Raw genomic sequence first — 20,614 nt, 5'->3', positions numbered from 1 at the left:
CAGGGCCCGCGGTGAAGAAGAGCACCGCTGAACAGGGCCCGCCGTGGAGAAGAGCACCGCTGAACAGGGCCCGCGGTGCAGAAGAGCACCGCTGAACAGGGCCCGCCGTGGAGAAGAGCACCGCTGAATAGGGCCCCGCCGTGGAGAAGAGCACCGCTGAACAGGGCCCCGCCATCTCAAGCACCGCTCAGCTGGGCCCTTCCTCTCAAGCACCGCTCCGCTGGGCCCTTCATCTCAAGCACCGCTCCGCTGGGCCCTTCCTCTCAAGCACCGCTCCGCTGGGCACCACCGTCTCAAGCACCGCTCCGCTGGGCCCTTCCTCTCAAGCACCGCTACGCTGGGCACCGCCGTCTCAAGCACCGCTCCGCTGGGCCCTTCATCTCAAGCACCGCTCCGCTGGGCCCTTCCTCTCAAGCACCGCTCCGCTGGGCACCGCGTCTCAAGCACCGCTCCGCTGGGCCCTTCCTCTCAAGCACCGCTACGCTGGGCACCGCCGTCTCAAGCACCGCTCCGCTGGGCCCTTCATCTCAAGCACCGCTCCGCTGGGCCCTTCCTCTCAAGCACCGCTCCGCTGGGCCCCGCCATCTCAAGCACCGCTCCGCTGGGCCCTTCCTCTCAAGCACCGCTCCGCTGGGCACCGCCGTCTCAAGCACCGCTCCGCTGGGCCCTTCCTCTCAAGCACCGCTACGCTGGGCACCGCCGTCTCAAGCACCGCTCCGCTGGGCCCTTCATCTCAAGCACCGCTCCGCTGGGCCCTTCCTCTCAAGCACCGCTCCGCTGGGCCCTTCATCTCAAGCACCGCTCCGCTGGGCCCTTCCTCTCAAGCACCGCTACGCTGGGCACCGCCGTCTCAAGCACCGCTCCGCTGGGCCCTTCATCTCAAGCACCGCTCCGCTGGGCCCTTCCTCTCAAGCACCGCTCCGCTGGGCACCGCCGTCTCAAGCACCGCTCCGCTGGGCCCTTCATCTCAAGCACCGCTCCGCTGGGCCCTTCCTCTCAAGCACCGCTCCGCTGGGCCCTTCATCTCAAGCACCGCTCCGCTGGGCCCTTCCTCTCAAGCACCGCTACGCTGGGCCCTTCATCTCAAGCACCGCTCCGCTGGGCCCTTCCTCTCAAGCACCGCTACGCTGGGCACCGCCGTCTCAAGCACCGCTACGCTGGGCCCTTCATCTCAAGCACCGCTCCGCTGGGCACCGCCATCTCAAGCACCGCTCCGCTGGGCCCTTCATCTCAAGCACCGCTCCGCTGGGCCCTTCATCTCAAGCACCGCTCCGCTGGGCCCTTCATCTCAAGCACCACTCCGCTGGGCCCTTCCTCTCAAGCACCGCTACGCTGGGCCCTTCCTCTCAAGCACCGCTCCGCTGGGCACCGCCATCTCAAGCACCGTTCCGCTGGGCACCGCCGTCTCAAGCACCGTTTATGGTTCACTGTGCCCACCATGCCTCCTCCTTGACCAGTGGAGACTGTCATCCACCTGATGGACTGTGGCTTTGCACTCCCCAGGATGGTCCAGTGGGCAGCCCACCCACTGTAGAGACATTGAGAGACTGTGGCTTTGCACTCCCCAGGATGGTCCAGTGGGCAGCCCACCCACTGTAGAGACATTGAGAGACTGTGGCTTTGCACTCCCCAGGATGGTCCAGTGGGCAGCCCACCCACTGTAGAGACATTGAGAGACTGTGGCTTTGCACTCCCCAGGATGGTCCAGTGGGCATGGTGGCTCCTCGTGGATCTGGCGTCGTGGACTCATGTGGCTGTGGTGCCCCCCCCTTCCCTTCCCCCTGAGGTGCCTGTAGTTTTTACATCTGATGCCCCTGCAGTGTTCTCTCCAAAGGACTCAGGTCTCCTGTGTGGGCTTTGCCCTTATTTCTCAAGACTTTGGCCCACGGACATGCTGAATTCGTAGGATGTGCAGGACTTGGTACTTCAGTTATACACTGATGTGTATGTCATTAGTTTTGTTGTGAATATCTTTCATGGTTGTACGATAATTTTCTGGAGCTTTTTGGTACATAAATATTTATTCCAAATTTGATTATGTCCTAGCATTTTTCAGGGGTGTTTGGGTGGTGTCACTGTGACTTGGTGCTCTGCATTGGTGAGTACATAGTTGGGGTGGGGGGTCGCATATGTGTGTGCCCGTAACCTTTCGTCCTCCCCCTCCCGTGTGTCGTAGGTGCAGTACTCACCGTTGTCGTCTGCGCCGGACTTCGTACTCGTGGTAGATGAGAAGGTAGACGAGAGCAGGTAGGATGTTTAATTCGGGTTCCATGCTGTTCTTCTTCCTCCTGGAGTGCGTAGTGGTGAGCGTTTTCCCGTCCGTAGTCTGTTTCCGCCGTGTTTTTATCGGCGGTGCTCCCGCCCCGGAAAAGGTGGCGTATTGGTGAGTTGGAATAGTGTGGGCGGTACATTGTCTGCCGCCTGTCTGTTGGCGGTGACCGCCGCGCTGTTTGTTTGTACCGCCGTGGCGGTCGGAGTGTTAAGGTGGCTGTCTGTGTTGGCGGTTCCCGCCAGGCTCAGAATCCCATTTTTTTTACCGCCAGCCTATTGGCGGGTTGGCCGCCGATTTAACACCGACCGCCAGGGTTAGAATCACCCCCAAAGACATAATTCATAAGAAATCTGCCATTTATCATCCGGAATGCAATGGCATCATTGAGAGAATCAACAAAATGTTGAAAGAAACCATATAGCTTGGAAGGAGGACCAATGAGTCATGGATGAAGGAGATTCAGGAAAAGTAGGAATATATAGGCTTACACCTCATTCTACTATGGGTATGGCACTGTTTGAGCTTTTCAGGGGAAAAAACTCAATAGTGTGATGTGTCCTAGTTGGGTATGTAAGAGGAGAGAGATTGGTGTGAAAGGAGGTGTCAATGGAGCAATATGGAAGGGTAGAGTGGAAGAAAGAATGGAAAAACTGAAGAAAGAGTTTGACATTCAAAAGAAAGTGATGGTGACATGTATTAATGTTGGAGACAGGGTAAGGATCAAACTTCCGAGGTCTGGTGCTGGAATTTCTACATGTGGCAAGCGCATAAAGGTTTTCAAATTGTTTGTTAATGCTGCAAAGACAGATGGCTATAAAATATGGAATTTGAACAGAGTTGCTAAATTCAATATGTTGGAACAGGAAAGTAAGGAGCCAGAGAGGTCGGAGTGCAATAAGGGGGGAGTAAATCATGAGGGTCCGAGAAGAAGTGCAAGATCCATCGTCAAGCCATCACACTTAAGGGATTTTGTGAAATAATGCATATATGTGAATTTTGTGTTTGTCTTGTAAAGTGAAAATGCATGTTATATTTTGTTGAGGGGAAGGTGTGTGGTGTCTCGTGATGGAAGGTAGATTCCCTGTATGTGCGTGTGCCTGGCCTGTTGCCAGAGAATGGGAATTTTAAGAAAGTAGAGATTCAAACTGATGATGGTTTGAGAGCTGGCACAGTGAAGACAGGTCGAGCCGAGCTGGTTGAGGTGATTGCATCCAACTTGAATAAAACCTTCTTGAAGAAGCCTACATCTATGTGTGGCGTACTCACTGTCACACACGCACTAGTGTTGTTGCTTTTTTGCTGTACACCGTGGAACTGCACAGGGCATCATCTAATCTGTGCATTTGAAACTGTGACGGCCAGGTAGAGCTCATGGAGACGGTACAGCTGAGATGCCTCCTGGCTGTGTCAGAGACTCGATGTGGAGGGGCGCAGGATGGACCTGCACACATCACTTCCTGTGCTCTCTGTGACGTGGGGTGTGAAATGGCTGTATAGAGGCGCGAGAGCACCTTGAACGCTGGTACCCATCGGAGTCCGAGCTGCCCTTACGCGGGCTCCAGGGCCAGCTCACACCGTAATCTCACAGTGCACGGGAAGTGGTGCGTGCAGGTCCACCGCTGACACCCTTTGATTGACAGGCTGAGGTGAGATAAGAGCCGCATGCAGAGATCATTCTGTGCTGAGAATTTTGCAGGGCATAATGGAGTGATAACTCTGTGGTTAGTGCACTTGATGAGGAAACCTGTGATTTGTGTAGTCACAGTTTTGACTCATGATAAAGTAGCATAAAGGATTAATGTTCCCACAATGAAGCACATTATGCAATATGCAGATCACATATTTGTGTTTTATGTAGATAGCTTAGTGGGTTACTGCTTTTGATCCTTTTAGAACTTGCAATTCTTAAGTTACAATAGGCTGCATGCACAGTACAAGGCATAGGTTTAGAAACATGCTGATCTTTCCCTCATCTTTCATTATTCGAAGGTTGCATAAAAGGGTTCATTTGATTTCCAATGCAGTTTGATTTGATGCAAACCTCATGCAAGATTTTGTGTTGGGGTTTACTTTCCATCACAAATCCTGTATTGAATTGGACATTAGCTCTGAGGTGCCCAGACCCAGCACCCTTACTCACCTTGGACTGACCCTCCAACCAGTCTAGGCCCTCTCAGAGCCAGGTTGGACACCTTGAGGCTCCTGACTCTCTCCTCCTGCTCTCTCCTCTGAGATCTTCCAGTGTCCAGCTCCTTTCCTTCTTTTTCTCTCACCCCCTGTGCCTTCTGATTTTGTACTTTTTTTGCACTCTTTCACTCATTTTGTGCTCTCTCGCTCCATTCTAGCACTTCCCCCATTTGTTGTATCTCCCTCCTTTTTGTACTCTTTCAATCATGTTTTGCTTTCACCCCTTTCTTAGCTCTCTCTCTCTGTTTTTGTGCTTCTCACTCCCATTTAGTGCTCTTTCACCATGTTTGTGCTTTCCAACTCCTCTTAATAGTCTTACATAGTTTTTGTTATTTCTCACCATTGCCTGTGCTCTTTCTTTCGCCTTCTGCCCCATCTGTTCCACTTCCCGCAGACCCCCATCCCCCTCCTTTACATTCTTCCCGCATCTGGCGTCCCCCCTCTCCTTACCTGTTCATCCTGCTGCGCCAGCCGCTTCTGCAGCCCAGCCCACCTGTCCGCGCCCCTCCATCCCAGAATCTACATTACTGGCAGCTTCTGTGTCAAAAGCCCCCCCGTGCCTGGAATTTCCTACAGCTCTCCTCTGGTCACTCAACCCAGAATGCCACTCCACCCGATGCTGCCACGCCATGGCCCACGCCATGGTAGGAGCCTTCACCCGCATAAACTGCCAGTTCACTTGCAGCAGCCTACACCTAAACGCAAGCAAGCACCTGTTACACCAACAACACACTGTCCCAACATCACACGATTCAGCAAACCTGCACCTCGACACATACATGCATACAACTCAACACACGATCTCTCAACAACTGAAATCTGGGACCTTATGAGCAGCGACAAACTGGACCTCCTCTTCCTCACTGAAACCTGGCTCAACCCCACATCTGCACCGTCCTTGCCTCAGCAGTCCCTGCAGGCTACAAGATCACACAACAGGACTGCCTTCACAAACCAGGAGGAGGGCTCGCTGTCACCTACAGACACTCCGTCAAGTGCTCAACATCCACGGAAAGCACCATCCCATTCATGGAACACCTGCACTTCAAGCTTCAAATTTCCAAAGACTTCACTCTAAACGGAACCCTCATCGACAGACCACCTGGACCATGAGCCACCTTTACCAACCTCATCACTGACCCTCACCATTGACTCCACAGACTTCATACTCATCTGCGACCTCAACTTCCACCTAGAAGGCAGAACCAACCTCCACTCCACAGAACTCCTCGAAGCCTCAACAACCTAGTACTTACCCAGCTTGTCACAGAACCAACACATATTGCAGCGTCCTGGATCCCATTGTTACCACCAATGACTAAATCGAAGACATCTCACCCCCACCGCTCAGATGGACTGACCATTCCATCATACACTTCCAAAGTAACACACTGCAAGTCAACACGCCCACTAGCGCCAGTGTACCTAACCTCAGCTGGGGCAAAATCTCAGAAGCAGACTGGCTCATCAGCCTCAGCATTGATCAACCGAACGCCAGGAGCAATCTCAGCAAAAATATCACCAACTTCAACAACTGGATCATGAACTGTGCAGACTCCCTTTCTCCAATCAAACACAACACGCAATGAGGAACCAACATGCAAGCCATCCAGTACACAGAGGACCTTCAAGACTTCAAACAGCACTGCAAACAGTTAGAAAGAATATGGAGAGCCAACCATAAAACCACATAAAGAGCCACTTACCAGACTGCACTCAGGCATTTCCACAAGCAAGTAAGAGACACCAAGAAAAGAGCGGTAGCTGAACACATTGAAGGGAGCTCTAACAGCTGTGAGGAGATCCTCTCGATCATCTAGGACTTCACCACACTCCCAGCCTTCATCAACATTATCACCCCTCTCAAGAACTTGAAATGGGCGATGGCCTATCAACCTTTAACAATCTACACCAACCTCACACACCAACCAAGCCCCAGAACTCTAATCACCAGCCTGCTCATCACCAGCCAAGACTACCACACAACCAAATGGGAAACAATTCTAAGAGAAGACAAAGCAACGATCATGAAATCCATCCACTCTGGAGCCCCACACATCCTTGCCTCCACCACATCTACAACCTGGGATCAGCACCAATCAGCACCACCCTTTCTCACAGCATCACATCTGACACATTTCCTGAAGACTGGAAGCATGCATGGGTCAGTGCCCTCCTTAAGAAACTGTCGGTCGACCAGAACTAGCTAAGTAACTTCTGTCCGATCTCCCTGTTCCACTTCCTAGCCAAAGTGATAGAAAAGTCCATCAACAAGCAACTCACAACCTACCTCAAACTACACCACCTGATGGGCAACACTCAATCAGGATTCAGAATAAAACACAGGACCTAAACAGCCCTCATCGCAGCCGCCATCAACATCTGGACCATCCTGAACCGAAGAGAGGCAGTGGCCATTATCTTAGTTGACCTCTCCAGCTTTCAGTACAGTCTCCCACAACATACTCATCAGAAGACTCCATGAGATCGGCATTTAAGGATCTGGATTCAAATGGATCTGCTACTTCCTCCTGGGAAGAACCCAAAAAGTCAAACTACCACCCTTCACATCAGAGTTCAAGATCTTGATTGTGGAGTCCCTGGAGGATTGTCCCTCACCCTTACACTGTTCAAAGTCTGCATGACATTACTCGCCAACACCATACAATCTCAAGGCATCAACATCATCTCCTATGTCAATGATACCCAGCTCATCCTCTCCCTAACAGACAACACTAACACCACCAGAACCAAAATAACAGAATGGATGAGAACCAACTGTCTGAAGCCTAACTCTGACAAGACAGAAGTAGTAGTCTTCGCAAACAAGACCTCCCCATTGAATGCCATCTGGTGGCCAGATCGAGATGTACCCACCCCCCACTCCAGAAACCTGGCAGTAGCCCTGGATGACAAGCTCAACATGGCAGCACAAGTCAATGCAGTGATCACTGTCTGCTTCCACATCCTCTGCATGCTCCAAAAGATCTTCAAATGGCTGTCACAGAAAACCAGTCGAACCGTCATCACAAGCAGATTCGCCTATCGCAATGGACTCTAGGCTGAAATCTCTAAGCAGCTCACACACAGATTCCAGGCCATCAAGAACACCTCAGCAAGCCTCATCCTCAACCTCCCACACCGCACCCACATTTCACCTCACCTCAGATAGCTCCACTGGCTCCCCATTCATAAACCCGACAATTCAAACTCCTCACCCACACATACAAAGCCTTGCACAATACTGGACCAGCATACCTTAACAGCCAAATACACTTCCACTAGCCGGTCAGACATCTACTCTTAGCCTCACTCTCATTCACATACATCCTCTGCATTCACAAAGCAGGGCTGGAGGACACTTGTTCTCCTACATTGCACCATAAACCTGGAACAAACTCCCACAGCACATCAGTTCCTCCTCCTCACGTCTTGAGTTCTGTAAGAAGTTGAAAACCTGGCTATTCGCATAACCATGCAGGAAGTACATGCCGGCTCAAGCAGCTATATACCCTCATGGATGATTACCATGCACTGCAAATCGACATAACATAATATTTAATAATAAAGTATTAAGATGCGCTACGTGGCGTTAAGGAGGCATGACATCGGTGGTACATGAATGTTCCCATGGACCTACCCATGAATTTTGACACTAATCCTTATATACTAACTTTGTTATAAGGGATTTTTATCACAAAATTAAGCCTCTTCAAGGCTGGCATAAAGTTGAGAAAAATATTTATTTTGTCAAAACCTTTCCAGCTTTGCATGTGTGCTGCCCTGTACACCAGAGACAAAGTGGTAAAGTGGTAAAATTTGTCAAAGCATAGTATTGTGTTCTGGAACGGTGCCCTTCATGTATTACATCCATGCTTGACATCAAGCACACACACTTTCACTATGGTGAAAGGCTGTGGGCATTGGGCAAGGCAGCTTAAGGTTCTCCAGCACTAGAGAAGAGAGCAACAGCACTGTACCTTAGTGAATATGGTGTTAGTGAGCTCTCTGCTTTTCACACAATGCACTGCAGCAACTTTGGTTACTGCGCTGTGTGAAAACGTAGGGGCATATTTACAAGAAAGTCGTGCATCGGTCCCGATGAGCCACTTTTCTAACGTAGCTCTGCCCCACCTATCGACAACGTGATTGCATCATATTTATATTGTGGCGCATCATGGCGGTCGTTAGGACAATAGCGTCAAACATTTTTATGCTGTTGTGGCGCTTTGTTGCACTAGGGACAAAAAGTTTGATGCTAGTGCAGTAAAGCACAGGGAGGACCACTGATTAAAAAGGGTGCATCATTTTAACGCGTACTTCGAGCAGGTGTTAAAAATGACAGAAAGAATGGTGCAATGAAATGTGAATTTCACTGCACCATTTTTTCATGCCTCCCACACCCCATTGTATACATTATGCTTTCACTCAGGCATAATGTGGTGCAAGGGTTTATAAAGTAGCGCAATGCAAGCATTGCGGCACTTTGTAAATATGGTGTGGGAGAAAGGCCTCCTTAACGCTGCCTTAGCGTAATAAAAAACGACACTAGGGCGGCACGAGGTGGAGTGAGGGGCTTGTAAATATGCACCTTAGTAACTCTGCCCCCTTAGTTTCTCCAGACCAAGCACTCTTACCATAAAATCCATACCAATGTGGATGTCATGTGGGTCCTACGCCTTGTAGACCGCATTATCTTAAGTAACATTTCCTATACATTGATTTACACATTTGTATGACTCATTGTCTCGGTATAAACTGCTTGTAATGTAAAGCGCTCTGACACTACATTGGGTTGAGTATCGCTATAAAATAAATATATGCGAGCGAGGAGCTAACGAGAGATGAGGGGCACCAATGCAGGTTGGTATTGACGGAAGCCATAGAGGAGGTGCTCATGTGGGGGAGAGGGGGCGCCAACACAGACTGCTGCACTGGGTGCCACCAATGCTACCAGACACAGCCCTGGAGGAACCGGCTGCCTCTAACGCAAGGTGAGCTCTGACTTACACCCACTCTCTGCTTCTGTCTCTTCCCGCCCAGGTGGTCGGCGAGTGGCGCTTCAGCCGGATCCACTGTGACGTCTTTGTGACCCTGGATGTTATGATGTGCACTGCAAGCATCCTGAACCTGTGCGCAATCAGCATCGACCGGTGAGTGAGGGGCTCAGAGTGTAGATCACTGAGTGAGCGAAATGGGATGTGAACCGGTGACTGAGAGGCCGCTAAAAATGGTGCAGTGGAATGTCATAGATTCCTCTGCGCCATTTTTGTGTGCCCCCTAATGTGGGAACGCCCCCCTGCATACATTATGCTTGGCGCAGGCATAAGGTGGTGCAATGGTTTACAAAGTGGTGCAATGCATGCATTGCACCACTTTGTAAATATGGCGCAGTGTTTTTGCCACACTGTCGTCATATTAACACCAAACAAATGACGCTAATGTGGCACTAGTTGGCGCTAGGGCCTTCTTAAATTTGTGGCAATGTTTGTAGGCTGCAATACAGGAAGAGGATAGAGGGGTAGTCATTAGTGCTTAATATTAAAAGTGTCGATTATGTATAGATTTTGCACAAGTTGTATATGAAGTTGTAGGTTTATTAAAGAAGAACATTTGCGATATAAGTGATTGATCTGTCCATGTGAGAGGAAAAGGTCTTTGAATTGAAAAGGATTATAAATTAGAGAAAAAAGGGTCAAACAGGTACCCAGCTTGGTGTCTGGGTAGATGATTTAAAAGGTAAAGTCCTAATGCATAATGGCTGTCTATTAAGTTTATGGATTCAATATTCTAATGTGTTCAAGTTGAAAATTAAAGGGGACTGGGCATGCATTGGTGGCTGAAATGTATGGGTTAAAGAAGAGTGTGTCAACAGATCGCTGAGTGAGTGAATGGTGGTGTTCCCCTTGCTCACCGTGCTCATAAACATAAAGAAAATATACACTGCATATATAGAGTAAGAACAAAATGAGTGTGGGTTAAAGATTGTGGTGAGTAAGGACTTAGGGGGTCATTATGAACTTGGCGGGAAACCCGCTAAGTTTGGCGCTGGCGGTCAACAAAAGACCGCCAGCGCACAGAAGCCCCTGCCGGCCACATAATGTACATTCAGCTGGGCAGGCGGGTGGAAACAATATAGCAGTGCAGCGGGTGCAGCAGCACCCGTCGTGCATTTCACTGCCCGTAAATCGGGCAGTGAAATGCGCAACGGGCTGTGCATGGGGGCCTGCCAAGTGCATGGGCAGTGCAGGGGCCCCCAGGGGGGCCCGAGGCACCTACTCCGCCAACCTTTCCCTGGCGGGGTGAACCGCCAGGGAAAGGCTGGTGAAAATTGCCTCATTATCCAGCGGGCACCCCTGCTTGCAGCGCTGCCCTTTCAGATATGTAACTCCACAAGTGCCAGGCTGCCTGGTGGCGGAGTTACAAAAGTGGCGGTCGTGCCATGAACATTATATGGTGGTCTGGACCGCCATGTTCATAATGACCGCCTTAGTGTCAGGCCATTCCATGGTAATACCCAATGACACCAGGCATAAAAAGACCAGAGAGGGTGGCCACAAAGCATTAAGTGAAGTCCCTCACAAACAGCCTCTGAGATAGTCAAGTATTTTGAACTATTTTTAAGTCTTGCCTACAGACTGCTTAGAGCCATCCACTGCTTACCTCTGGTTGGCTTTCTTGTCGATCTCATTTGCTTGCTTCTTAGTCAATAGCTTTCCTTCCACTTGTGTTCATCCCTCCTCTGGCACATAGCTCCTTTCTCCATCCTTTTGACTGGATGATTGCTCATGTTTAAGGGAGTTATATTTTTTCTTTAAGCACACTATTAGAGTTCATGTATTTTTCTTCGTCCCTCCATCAAGTGCTGCTCATGTGCCACCCATTGTTTTATTCTTGTGGGGTACTTTGATTAATTGGGGTCACAGTCTGGAACACAATTTCCTTTTTTGAGAGCATCTCTTGAGCTTCGTCTGTAGGAAAACTGCTCCTTTCCCTTTCAATTCCTCGTGTAATGCAGCGTATTTTGTGAGGAGGTCTGGCAACAGGATGCCAGTGAAGGGCCTTCAGCACAAGAGAGATGTGGACTTGTAGTTTTACGTGTAGGCTTTGATGAGCCACTGCACGCTACATACTTTGGAAGGGCCTCACAACTGCAGTTCGTGTTCTATGGTACCAATCATGTGGATTTGATGAGAGAATTAATTACCTGGATAATATGTGGTAGTTCCACACGCAGGAGAACATGACATTGTTTCTGCATGTTGTGAAGTGTAGATTAAAAAAATTGGTTAACTTTGGGGTTCTTTATGAGGTCTGAGTCCATGATACTTCCTGGGGATTTTGTTCTTGGGGTTGTTGGTGGTGCTCCTGGTTTGCATAATGAATCCTAAAGTTAACCAGTTATCTAAATCTACACTTCACAACATGCAGAAATGTTGTCATACTCTCCTGCACGTGGGATTACCACAGATTGTCCAAGTAACTAATTCACTCATATCCAGATGACTCCTACCATGGAGTATGAAATACAGTTATGAGACCCCTCCAAAGTATGTAGCGTGCAGTGGCATGACAACACCTACAAGTAGAACTACAAGTCCACATCTCCCCTGTGCTGAAGGCCCTTCACTGGCATCCTGTTGCTACATCTGCCGTGCCCTAGGAGTTGCATGGATGTTCCCACGCAACTCTCATGGATTTTGACGCATGCTCAGATTCACCAGAACTGGTAAGCTGGGGAATGAGGCAAAATGCTACACCTTAGCAAGGGAGGCATAACGAGAAGAAACATCTTTATTTCTATCCATTATTTCATTTATCTATGTGTGCTGCGTTCTGCAGCACACATAGATTAATATGCCTCGGGGATTGTTTTAGAGCAGGAAGGTGCAAGGGTGCCTGCATTGGTGCCATATTGCCAAAGAGGAGCCAGTGCAGGGGAAAAGGCAGGAATGCGCCGTATTTACATAAATACTGTGCATTCCTCCCCTTTCCCTGTCACAGACTCCACCAAAGAGCCAGACCCTGGATTACAATCCGGAGAGCATGGAGCATCCGATTGGGTCATTCTCCTGTGAGTCAGCAGCTCAGGGTTAGGGCTGGTAAATAAGGACTTCATATTATTCACATGTGACTCTGTGATTCTGACCAGACAGCTAGGCCATTAATTACAGACTAGAGAATGAGGAACATATGGTTTTGAACAGAGAGCCAAGTCCTAGAATAGTGGCCTGCAAGTAGGGCGCCTACGTGCAGTCTCTAGGGTACCGATGAGTGGTCAAGGAGCCCATGGTTTCAAATGCTGACCAAGCCCTAAAATATAGATGAGAGAGTGAGGCACCCACTGTTTCAACCAGTGAGCAGTCTCTGGGGCAGTGACGGATGATCCAGGACCTCGGAGAATGAAGAGTCTTTGGTTTTGTGATCAGCCTCTAGGGCAACAATGATCATTCAAGGAGGTGAGGGCCTCACTAGTGACTAGTAAGTGCAGAGCACAGTGATATTATCATCAAGGCACATATAGCATCTTCCTCTGTGTGTAAAGTGCAGCTAGAGGGATGCTCTAGAAAGCTGAGGTGAGAACTTATCTTATGACAGCTTGTGATTACCAAAGTTGGCCCATCCTCCAGTGAGGACGAAGACAATCTCCAGGCGAGAACCGCTGGAGGGAAAAGAATAATTGTCGTTCTTGGCACAAGGTGTGTCTTTGAAGTAGCCCCAGTTTCCTTTAAACACATACCACCGACAAACCAGTGAATAAAGTACTAGAGTGACAAATCAGTGTGGGAGGAGTCAAGCAAGGCGAAGTTTTAGAACGTTTTTTTCTCAAATAAGTTACTAAGGGCCAGATGTAGCAAGCATTTTGCATGGTGCAAACTGCGAAAATCGTTCACAATTGGCGATGCTCATTCACAATTGGCGAGTCGGTACCGACTCGCAAATTGTGAATGCGACTCGCAAATAGGAAGGGGTGTCCCCTTCCTATTTGCGACTCGCATCGCTATGCAAAATTGCTTTGTGACCGCGAATGCCGTTGCAAAGCAATTCGCAGTTACCACCAGTGTCACACTGGTGGTAACCCATTCGCAAAAGGGAAGAGGTCCCCATGGGACCCCTTCACCTTTGTGAATGTTGCCAAAAAGGGTTTTTCAGAGTAGCAAAAAAACGAAACCAAATGGTTTCGTTATTTTTTTTATTTTGCAACTCATTTTCCTTTAAGGAAAACGGGCTGCAAAATAAATAAAAAAACTGCTTTACAGGGAGTGCAGAATTATTAGGCAAATGAGTATTTTGACCACATCATCCTCTTTATGCATGTTGTCTTACTCCAAGCTGTATAGGCTCGAAAGCCTACTACCAATTAAGCATATTAGGTGATGTGCATCTCTGTAATGAGGAGGGGTGTGGTCTAATGACATCAACACCCTATATCAGGTGTGCATAATTATTAGGCAACTTCCTTTCCTTTGGCAAAATGGGTCAAAAGAAGGACTTGACAGGCTCTGAAAAGTCAAAAATAGTGAGATATCTTGCAGAGGGATGCAGCACTCTTAAAATTGCAAAGCTTCTGAAGCGTGATCATCGAACAATCAAGCGTTTCATTCAAAATAGTCAACAGGGTCACAAGAAGCGTGTGGAAAAACCAAGGCGCAAAATAACTGCCCATGAACTGAGAAAAGTCAAGCGTGCAGCTGCCACGATGCCACTTGCCACCAGTTTGGCCATATTTCAGAGCTGCAACATCACTGGAGTGCCCAAAAGCACAAGGTGTGCAATACTCAGAGACATGGCCAAGGTAAGAAAGGCTGAAAGACGACCACCACTGAACAAGACACACAAGCTGAAACGTCAAGACTGGGCCAATAAATATCTCAAGACTGATTTTTCTAAGGTTTTATGGACTGATGAAATGAGAGTGAGTCTTGATGGGCCAGATGGATGGGCCCGTGGCTGGATTGGTAAAGGGCAGAGAGCTCCAGTCCGACTCAGACGCCAGCAAGGTGGAGGTGGAGTACTGGTTTGGGCTGGTATCATCAAAGATGAGCTTGTGGGGCCTTTTCGGGTTGAGGATGGAGTCAAGCTCAACTCCCAGTCCTACTGCCAGTTCCTGGAAGACACCTTCTTCAAGCAGTGGTACAGGAAGAAGTCTGCATCCTTCAAGAAAAACATGATTTTCATGCAGGACTATGCTCCATCACACGCGTCCAAGTACTCCACAGCGTGGCTGGCAAGAAAGGGTATAAAAGAAGGAAATCTAATGACATGGCCTCCTTGTTCACCTGATCTGAACCCCATTGAGAACCTGTGGTCCATCATCAAATGTGAGATTTACAAGGAGGGAAAACAGTACACCTCTCTGAACAGTGTCTGGGAGGCTGTGGTTGCTGCTGCACGCAATGTTGATGGTGAACAGATCAAAACACTGACAGAATCCATGGATGGCAGGCTTTTGAGTGTCCTTGCAAAGAAAGGTGGCTATATTGGTCACTGATTTGTTTTTGTTTTGTTTTTGAATGTCAGAAATGTATATTTGTGAATGTTGAGATGTTATATTGGTTTCACTGGTAATAATAAATAATTGAAATGGGTATATATTTTTTTTTTGTTAAGTTGCCTAATAATTATGCACAGTAATAGTCACCTGCACACACAGATATCCCCCTAACATAGCTAAAACTAAAAACAAACTAAAAACTACTTCCAAAAATATTCAGCTTTGATATCAATGAGTTTTTTGGGTTCATTGAGAACATGGTTGTTGTTCAATAATAAAATTAATCCTCAAAAATACAACTTGCCTAATAATTCTGCACTCCCTGTATTTAAAAAGCAGTCACAGACATGGAGGTCTGCTATCTTCAGCAGGCCACCATCCCTGTGAGTGCAGGGACTCGCTATGGGGTCGCAAAATTATTAATGAGGTGGGTCTTTACGACCCCATAGCGACTCGCAGACGGTGTCTGGGACACCGTTCTGCATCCAATTTTGCGAACCGGATTCGCAAAATCGGAAAATGCTACATCTGGCCCTAAATTTTCCAGTTAAAAAAGGCTTTTTATACACAAGTATGGGTACACATCCTTCACTGCCGTGTGCCTTCGGTAGAATTTAGCATCTACATCAGTACTCTTGGCAGCTAATCCAAAACAAATAATGTTAGAAATTGGATTGTTGAATGACTGAGCTGTGAGCACTGGTCAAGCAACAGCCACAATCTCTTGCAGGTTGAACCACAAAAAGTCACTCAATTAACCTGTGCTTAACCCTGGATAGCTTGGCACAAAACGTAGTCAGACTTAACTTAGAAGCAATGTGTAAAATATTTGTGCACTACACAAACAACAATAAGGTGAAAACACCACAAAAGCAAAATCCTAAACCAATTTAGAAACATAGAGTAAATGTTAATAAATTATTTGACACCAAAACTACAACAATCCAACCAGTAGAACTGGAGTTATGAAGTTTTACATTTTTTGTGAAAACTAGTGCCTAAAAGATCAATGAGCCAACCCCGGACAGCTAGTCGTGCGAGACTGTGTCAAAGTTGAAAAATATGGCTGACTGCGATGGGGTGTGGTTCGAATACAAGAAAAAGATTTGGCCCACTCAGCACTTACTTTCGGACTTTCAGAAACATTATTGAGAAAATTTTCAGAGAAGTTCACTTTCAACAGGGCAAGGATGCAGGAGGAGTACAAGGAGGGCAAGTTGTCATTGGATAGCCTTGTGTTGAAGCCAAGATGAAGATTTCTATGTTTGGACTTAGGGACTTATTTACAAGCCTCTTGCGCCACCACTGCATCATTCTTTTTACGCAGCTCCAGATTTACAAACTGATGCATTGGGCCCAACCCATCAGTTTGTAAAGCCTTGCATCACATTAGACCTGTGTCTGTTATAATGTACGCAAGGTAGGAGTTCCCTTGGGAAAATCCACGCAGAACGGACACATTGAAATTCACAACATTTCACTGCGTCGTTCTGCAACTTCACTGCGTCAGAATTTTAACACCTGCTCAGAGCAATGTTAAACTGACACAGGGCTTTTTCCCATGGGAGCCTTCCCCGCATTGCTGGACTAGTGTCATTTTTGTGATACCAGTCCATTGATGCATCAGTTTAGTGCCCAGATGTTTGAGAATTTCTGACACATCTGTGAGAACATTTTCAAAGTTTCAATTTTTGGATTTTTGCTATCTGGGAAGCCTTAGCACCACTTCCAATGGTCCAAGACTGGAGGGGCACCACTTGGGGAGTCAGGACTTACTCATGCTGGGCACAGGTGCAGGTTCAAGATGGAGTAAGCCTTTTGTGTCCATTTGGCTCTTCACACGAGGTAAACAAACAAGCACTTGTGATCACTTTGGAGGTCCTGGACAAATGAAGATCCAGTCCTTCTACCCAGACACAAGGCAGCAGAATAGCAGGGCAACAGGGCAGCAATCCAACAGGGTAGTAGTCCTTCAGAGCAGCAGTCCGGCAGAGAAACAATCCTGCCAGCAGCACAGCAGTCCTCCTAATTGGCACAGTATCCACAAGGCTAGAAGTGTACTGAATAGTTGGTGTCTGAGGTTATACTTTTATGCCCTGGTTCTGGAAGGTGTAAGAAGCTTCTATACAGTGGCGTTAAAGTGCATGTCATTTCCTGACTTTCTTGTCCTGGCTTCAAACTGGCTGCAGTGGCAATGTGAGGTTGTCAGGCCCTTTGTGTGGAGGCAAAGCACAGGCTATTCATTTGCAAGAGGGGTTATCATTACAATTTCATAGACACCAAACATAGAATAGCTACCTGCTCCAATTTTGAAATACAGCTTATTACATGTAATAAGGAACTCCTAATGTTTTCCCACAAAAGGGGTAGGCCTCAACTTAGTGAAAACCCAATTCAGGAGTTTTTCATTGCTAAGACATGCAAAACTTAAAAATCCATGTCCAACCTTTTAATTACACAGCACCCTGCCCTTTGGGCTAGCTAGGGCCTAGTAGTGACATATGTAATATAAAAAGAGTTTAAAGCTTAGCAAGGGGTTTCAAATGCCAGGTCAAGATGGCAGTTTAAAACTGCATTCAGGCTGCAATGGCAGACCTGGGACATGCTTTAAGGTGCCTCTTAAGTGGGTCCTTCAGTAAGTGCTGCAGGCCATCTGGTAGCATTTAATTTAAAGGTCCTGGGTGTATGGATTTACTCTCACATTTTTCTCATCCTTTGCAGGATTTGAAACTGCTTCCTCGAGGTCGATGGGATCTTTTGACCCGGTGAAGAGTGTGATAACCATACACAAACAATTTCACATCAGTCTGACAATCAACAATTTAGACACCATGACCAATGTGGCCACAGAAGGAAAAATCCAATCTAGATACAGTTTCATAGCTTAATTTATGCCGACAAAGCCGAAGTCATGTAAATGCTGTGCAAAATCAAATGGTAAAGGTAAATAAACACCATAGGTTGACCAAATCTATGAAACCATTTTAATGTACTCAACAACAACACCCTTAGACATTCGAGAAGAACCAAGCATATTAATAATTAAATCACTTGAGAGACAGAAATATTCTTTAAATCAGACTGTGATTATATTAGTCAAATCAGATTACAAAGATTTAGAAATCAGGATTTGGACATAGGTTCTCCCTATAGCTAACCAAATTAAGACAAGCACGTATGGGAGCGGGTTAACATATGTGGCAAAAAATCAAAAAGAAAAGACAAAAATACTTTGGAAAATCATCTATCTCAGGCTATGTTAAAGTGATTAAGAAAACTAAAATGAGTAAGTGTCAGCATGCTAACCTTTACTCAGGAAAGCAGGTCAGGGAAAAAATTTGCATTAGAATATACTTCTCCTAGGGTCATCAGTCAATTCAGGTTTGTCAGCAAAGCATGTAGATCATCAGCAAAGTTGGTTAGAAGCATCATCAGGTGAAAAAGTACAGAACACGGTGGCTGCACATAGAAATCAGGAAATATCCAAGGGGCATGTTAACAGATCAAGATTCTAAAGGGGACTGTCTCAAACTTAGAAAGTCCTTCCCTAGATAGGAATACTAAAAGTGGTTCTATTGGTCAATTCAATGAGTCCACATTATGCAAAAGGGCAATGTCCAATTGGATTATTAGCACAACTCCTAATAATTTCCCCGTTTTTTTGCGAAGTCATCTCACCTTTCCGTGTGAATCTAATAGTTTAACAATTTTGAACGTCACTTGTTGCAATCAGCATTCTTTCTCATGTTGCAAGACGATTTCGACAGTTCAGTTCACATGAGAAAAGTTCAGTTGAGCAATAACGTTGGCTTTAGCTTTCAGTCTCCAGGTCTCAGTGTACCAGAATCAAGCTCATTGGGGAACAAATCTTACACATAAAACAATAGGGCTCTTTACTATTCACGAGAAACAACCTAATGTAAAACATCATGTTAGAGGAAAAGAAATGAATCAACACTTTTATATGGTTGTAAATTCAAGACTTCAGGCCAGGGGCGTAGCTTGGTCAGTAAGATTGGGGGGGGGAGGTGAATCTGAGATTTCCCAACAATCACACCGGCAGATATTGTGAAAATACATTACATCAGAACAGAGGTGTGGCTTGGTCAGTAAGATTGGAGGAGGGGGGGAGCTTCAGATTTTCCGACCAACAGGCTGGCATAAAATATTTAAATACATTATGGGGGTCAGGGGACCCTGGCGGAAGGCGGAGAACCGGTGGTAAGACCGCCAACAGGCTGGCGGTCTTACTTGGTGGAATTATGACCATGGCTTTTACCGCCAAGGTCATCCGCCGGTTCTCCGTTCCGCCCGTTCTGGGTCTCCAGCCTGGCGGCCGTCACTATACCGCCGGCGGTATTTTGACCCGGCTTACTGCCGTGGATTTCCAGCGGTTTGAACCGCCATGAAATCCATGGCTGTAAGCACTATCAGTGCCAGGGAATTCCTTCCCTGGCACTGATAGGGGTCTCCCCCACCCCGACTCCCTCCCCTACCCCCCCACCACCTCTGCCACCCCCCAAAGGTAGGAGGGCCCCCCTCCCCACCCCGACCCCCAACATCACATCACCCATACCCACACGACACGCACTTCAGCACCACCTACACACTTACACGCACACACGCCGACATACATGCCTACATCCACACACACAGTCAGACATGCACACCCACATTCAAACATACACGCACACATCCATACAGACATACCCACAGACATACACGCACTCATTCCCATACACACAACACCCCCGCAGGCATACACACACTCACACACCCCCTCTACATACACACACGCACACCCCCATGCACCCACACAACACCCCCAACCCCCCTCCCCTCACGGACGATCGACTTACCTGGTCCGACGATCCTCCAGGAGGGGACGGGAGCCCTGGGGGCAGCTCCGCCGACACCACACCGCCAACAGAACACCGCCACGGCGAATTACAGGACGTGATTCGCTGGGCGGTGTTCTGTTGGCGTGGCGGTGGAGGTGGAGCAACCTCCACTTCCCCGCCTCCCGCCAGTATGGCTGTTGGCGGCTCTCCATCCGTAAAAGGACGGAGAGCTGCCAACTGTCATAATAGGCCGAGCTGCAAACCACCAACACTGGCGGTCTTCCGCATGGCGGTCCCTCTGCGGTCTTTAAAAAAGACCGCTGAGGTCAAAATGACCCCCCATACATCAAGCAGGCTGTATGGGAGGGGCAGTGGAAGGCCAGAGGAATGTGGTGTGGTAGGGGTACTAAGGGAGGGAAAATATTATTTAGTAAAATTGTCAATATTTTTGACGACTTTAAAAACTGTGAAAGGGAGAGAGTGTGTTTGCGTTTTTGTCTGAATGTACATAAATATCCCATATGAAATCCAGCAGACATCTCACCAAACCTGACTGAAAGCATCTGTACCCAACTATTTATCAGAAAGATGTATTTATTACAGGGGTTTAGCACCCCACACACCCCACTTGAAGCTACGCCCCTGCGTCAGGCCTAGTTAGGTTAGCAAAAGAAATGCATTAATACTGTCATTAATAAAATGTGCATAATATGCAAACTGGTAAATTCAGCATTAATAATATCTCATCAGAATATGCAAAACATTGTTAATAATTGCAGTCGTTCTTGAAGCATCACTTTAAGTATGGCAGAGATGTGC

At 47.6% G+C, this 20,614-nt stretch overlaps 1 protein-coding gene across 1 annotated transcript in view; it reads left to right on the top strand.

Annotated features, from left to right (window-relative positions):
- The window catches only part of LOC138247460 (D(2)-like dopamine receptor), a 142,312-nt gene that overhangs the window by 75,384 nt on the left and 46,314 nt on the right, over positions 1-20,614 (top strand). Inside the window, exon 3 of the mRNA XM_069202084.1 lies at positions 9,503-9,612. Coding sequence (XP_069058185.1) covers positions 9,503-9,612 — 110 coding nt within the window. The remainder of the gene's footprint in view (positions 1-9,502; positions 9,613-20,614) is intronic.

Source organism: Pleurodeles waltl, chromosome 7 (assembly GCF_031143425.1).
Source record: "Pleurodeles waltl isolate 20211129_DDA chromosome 7, aPleWal1.hap1.20221129, whole genome shotgun sequence".
Taxonomy (NCBI): domain Eukaryota; kingdom Metazoa; phylum Chordata; class Amphibia; order Caudata; family Salamandridae; genus Pleurodeles; species Pleurodeles waltl.
This window is presented reverse-complemented; position numbering and strand designations above follow the sequence as displayed.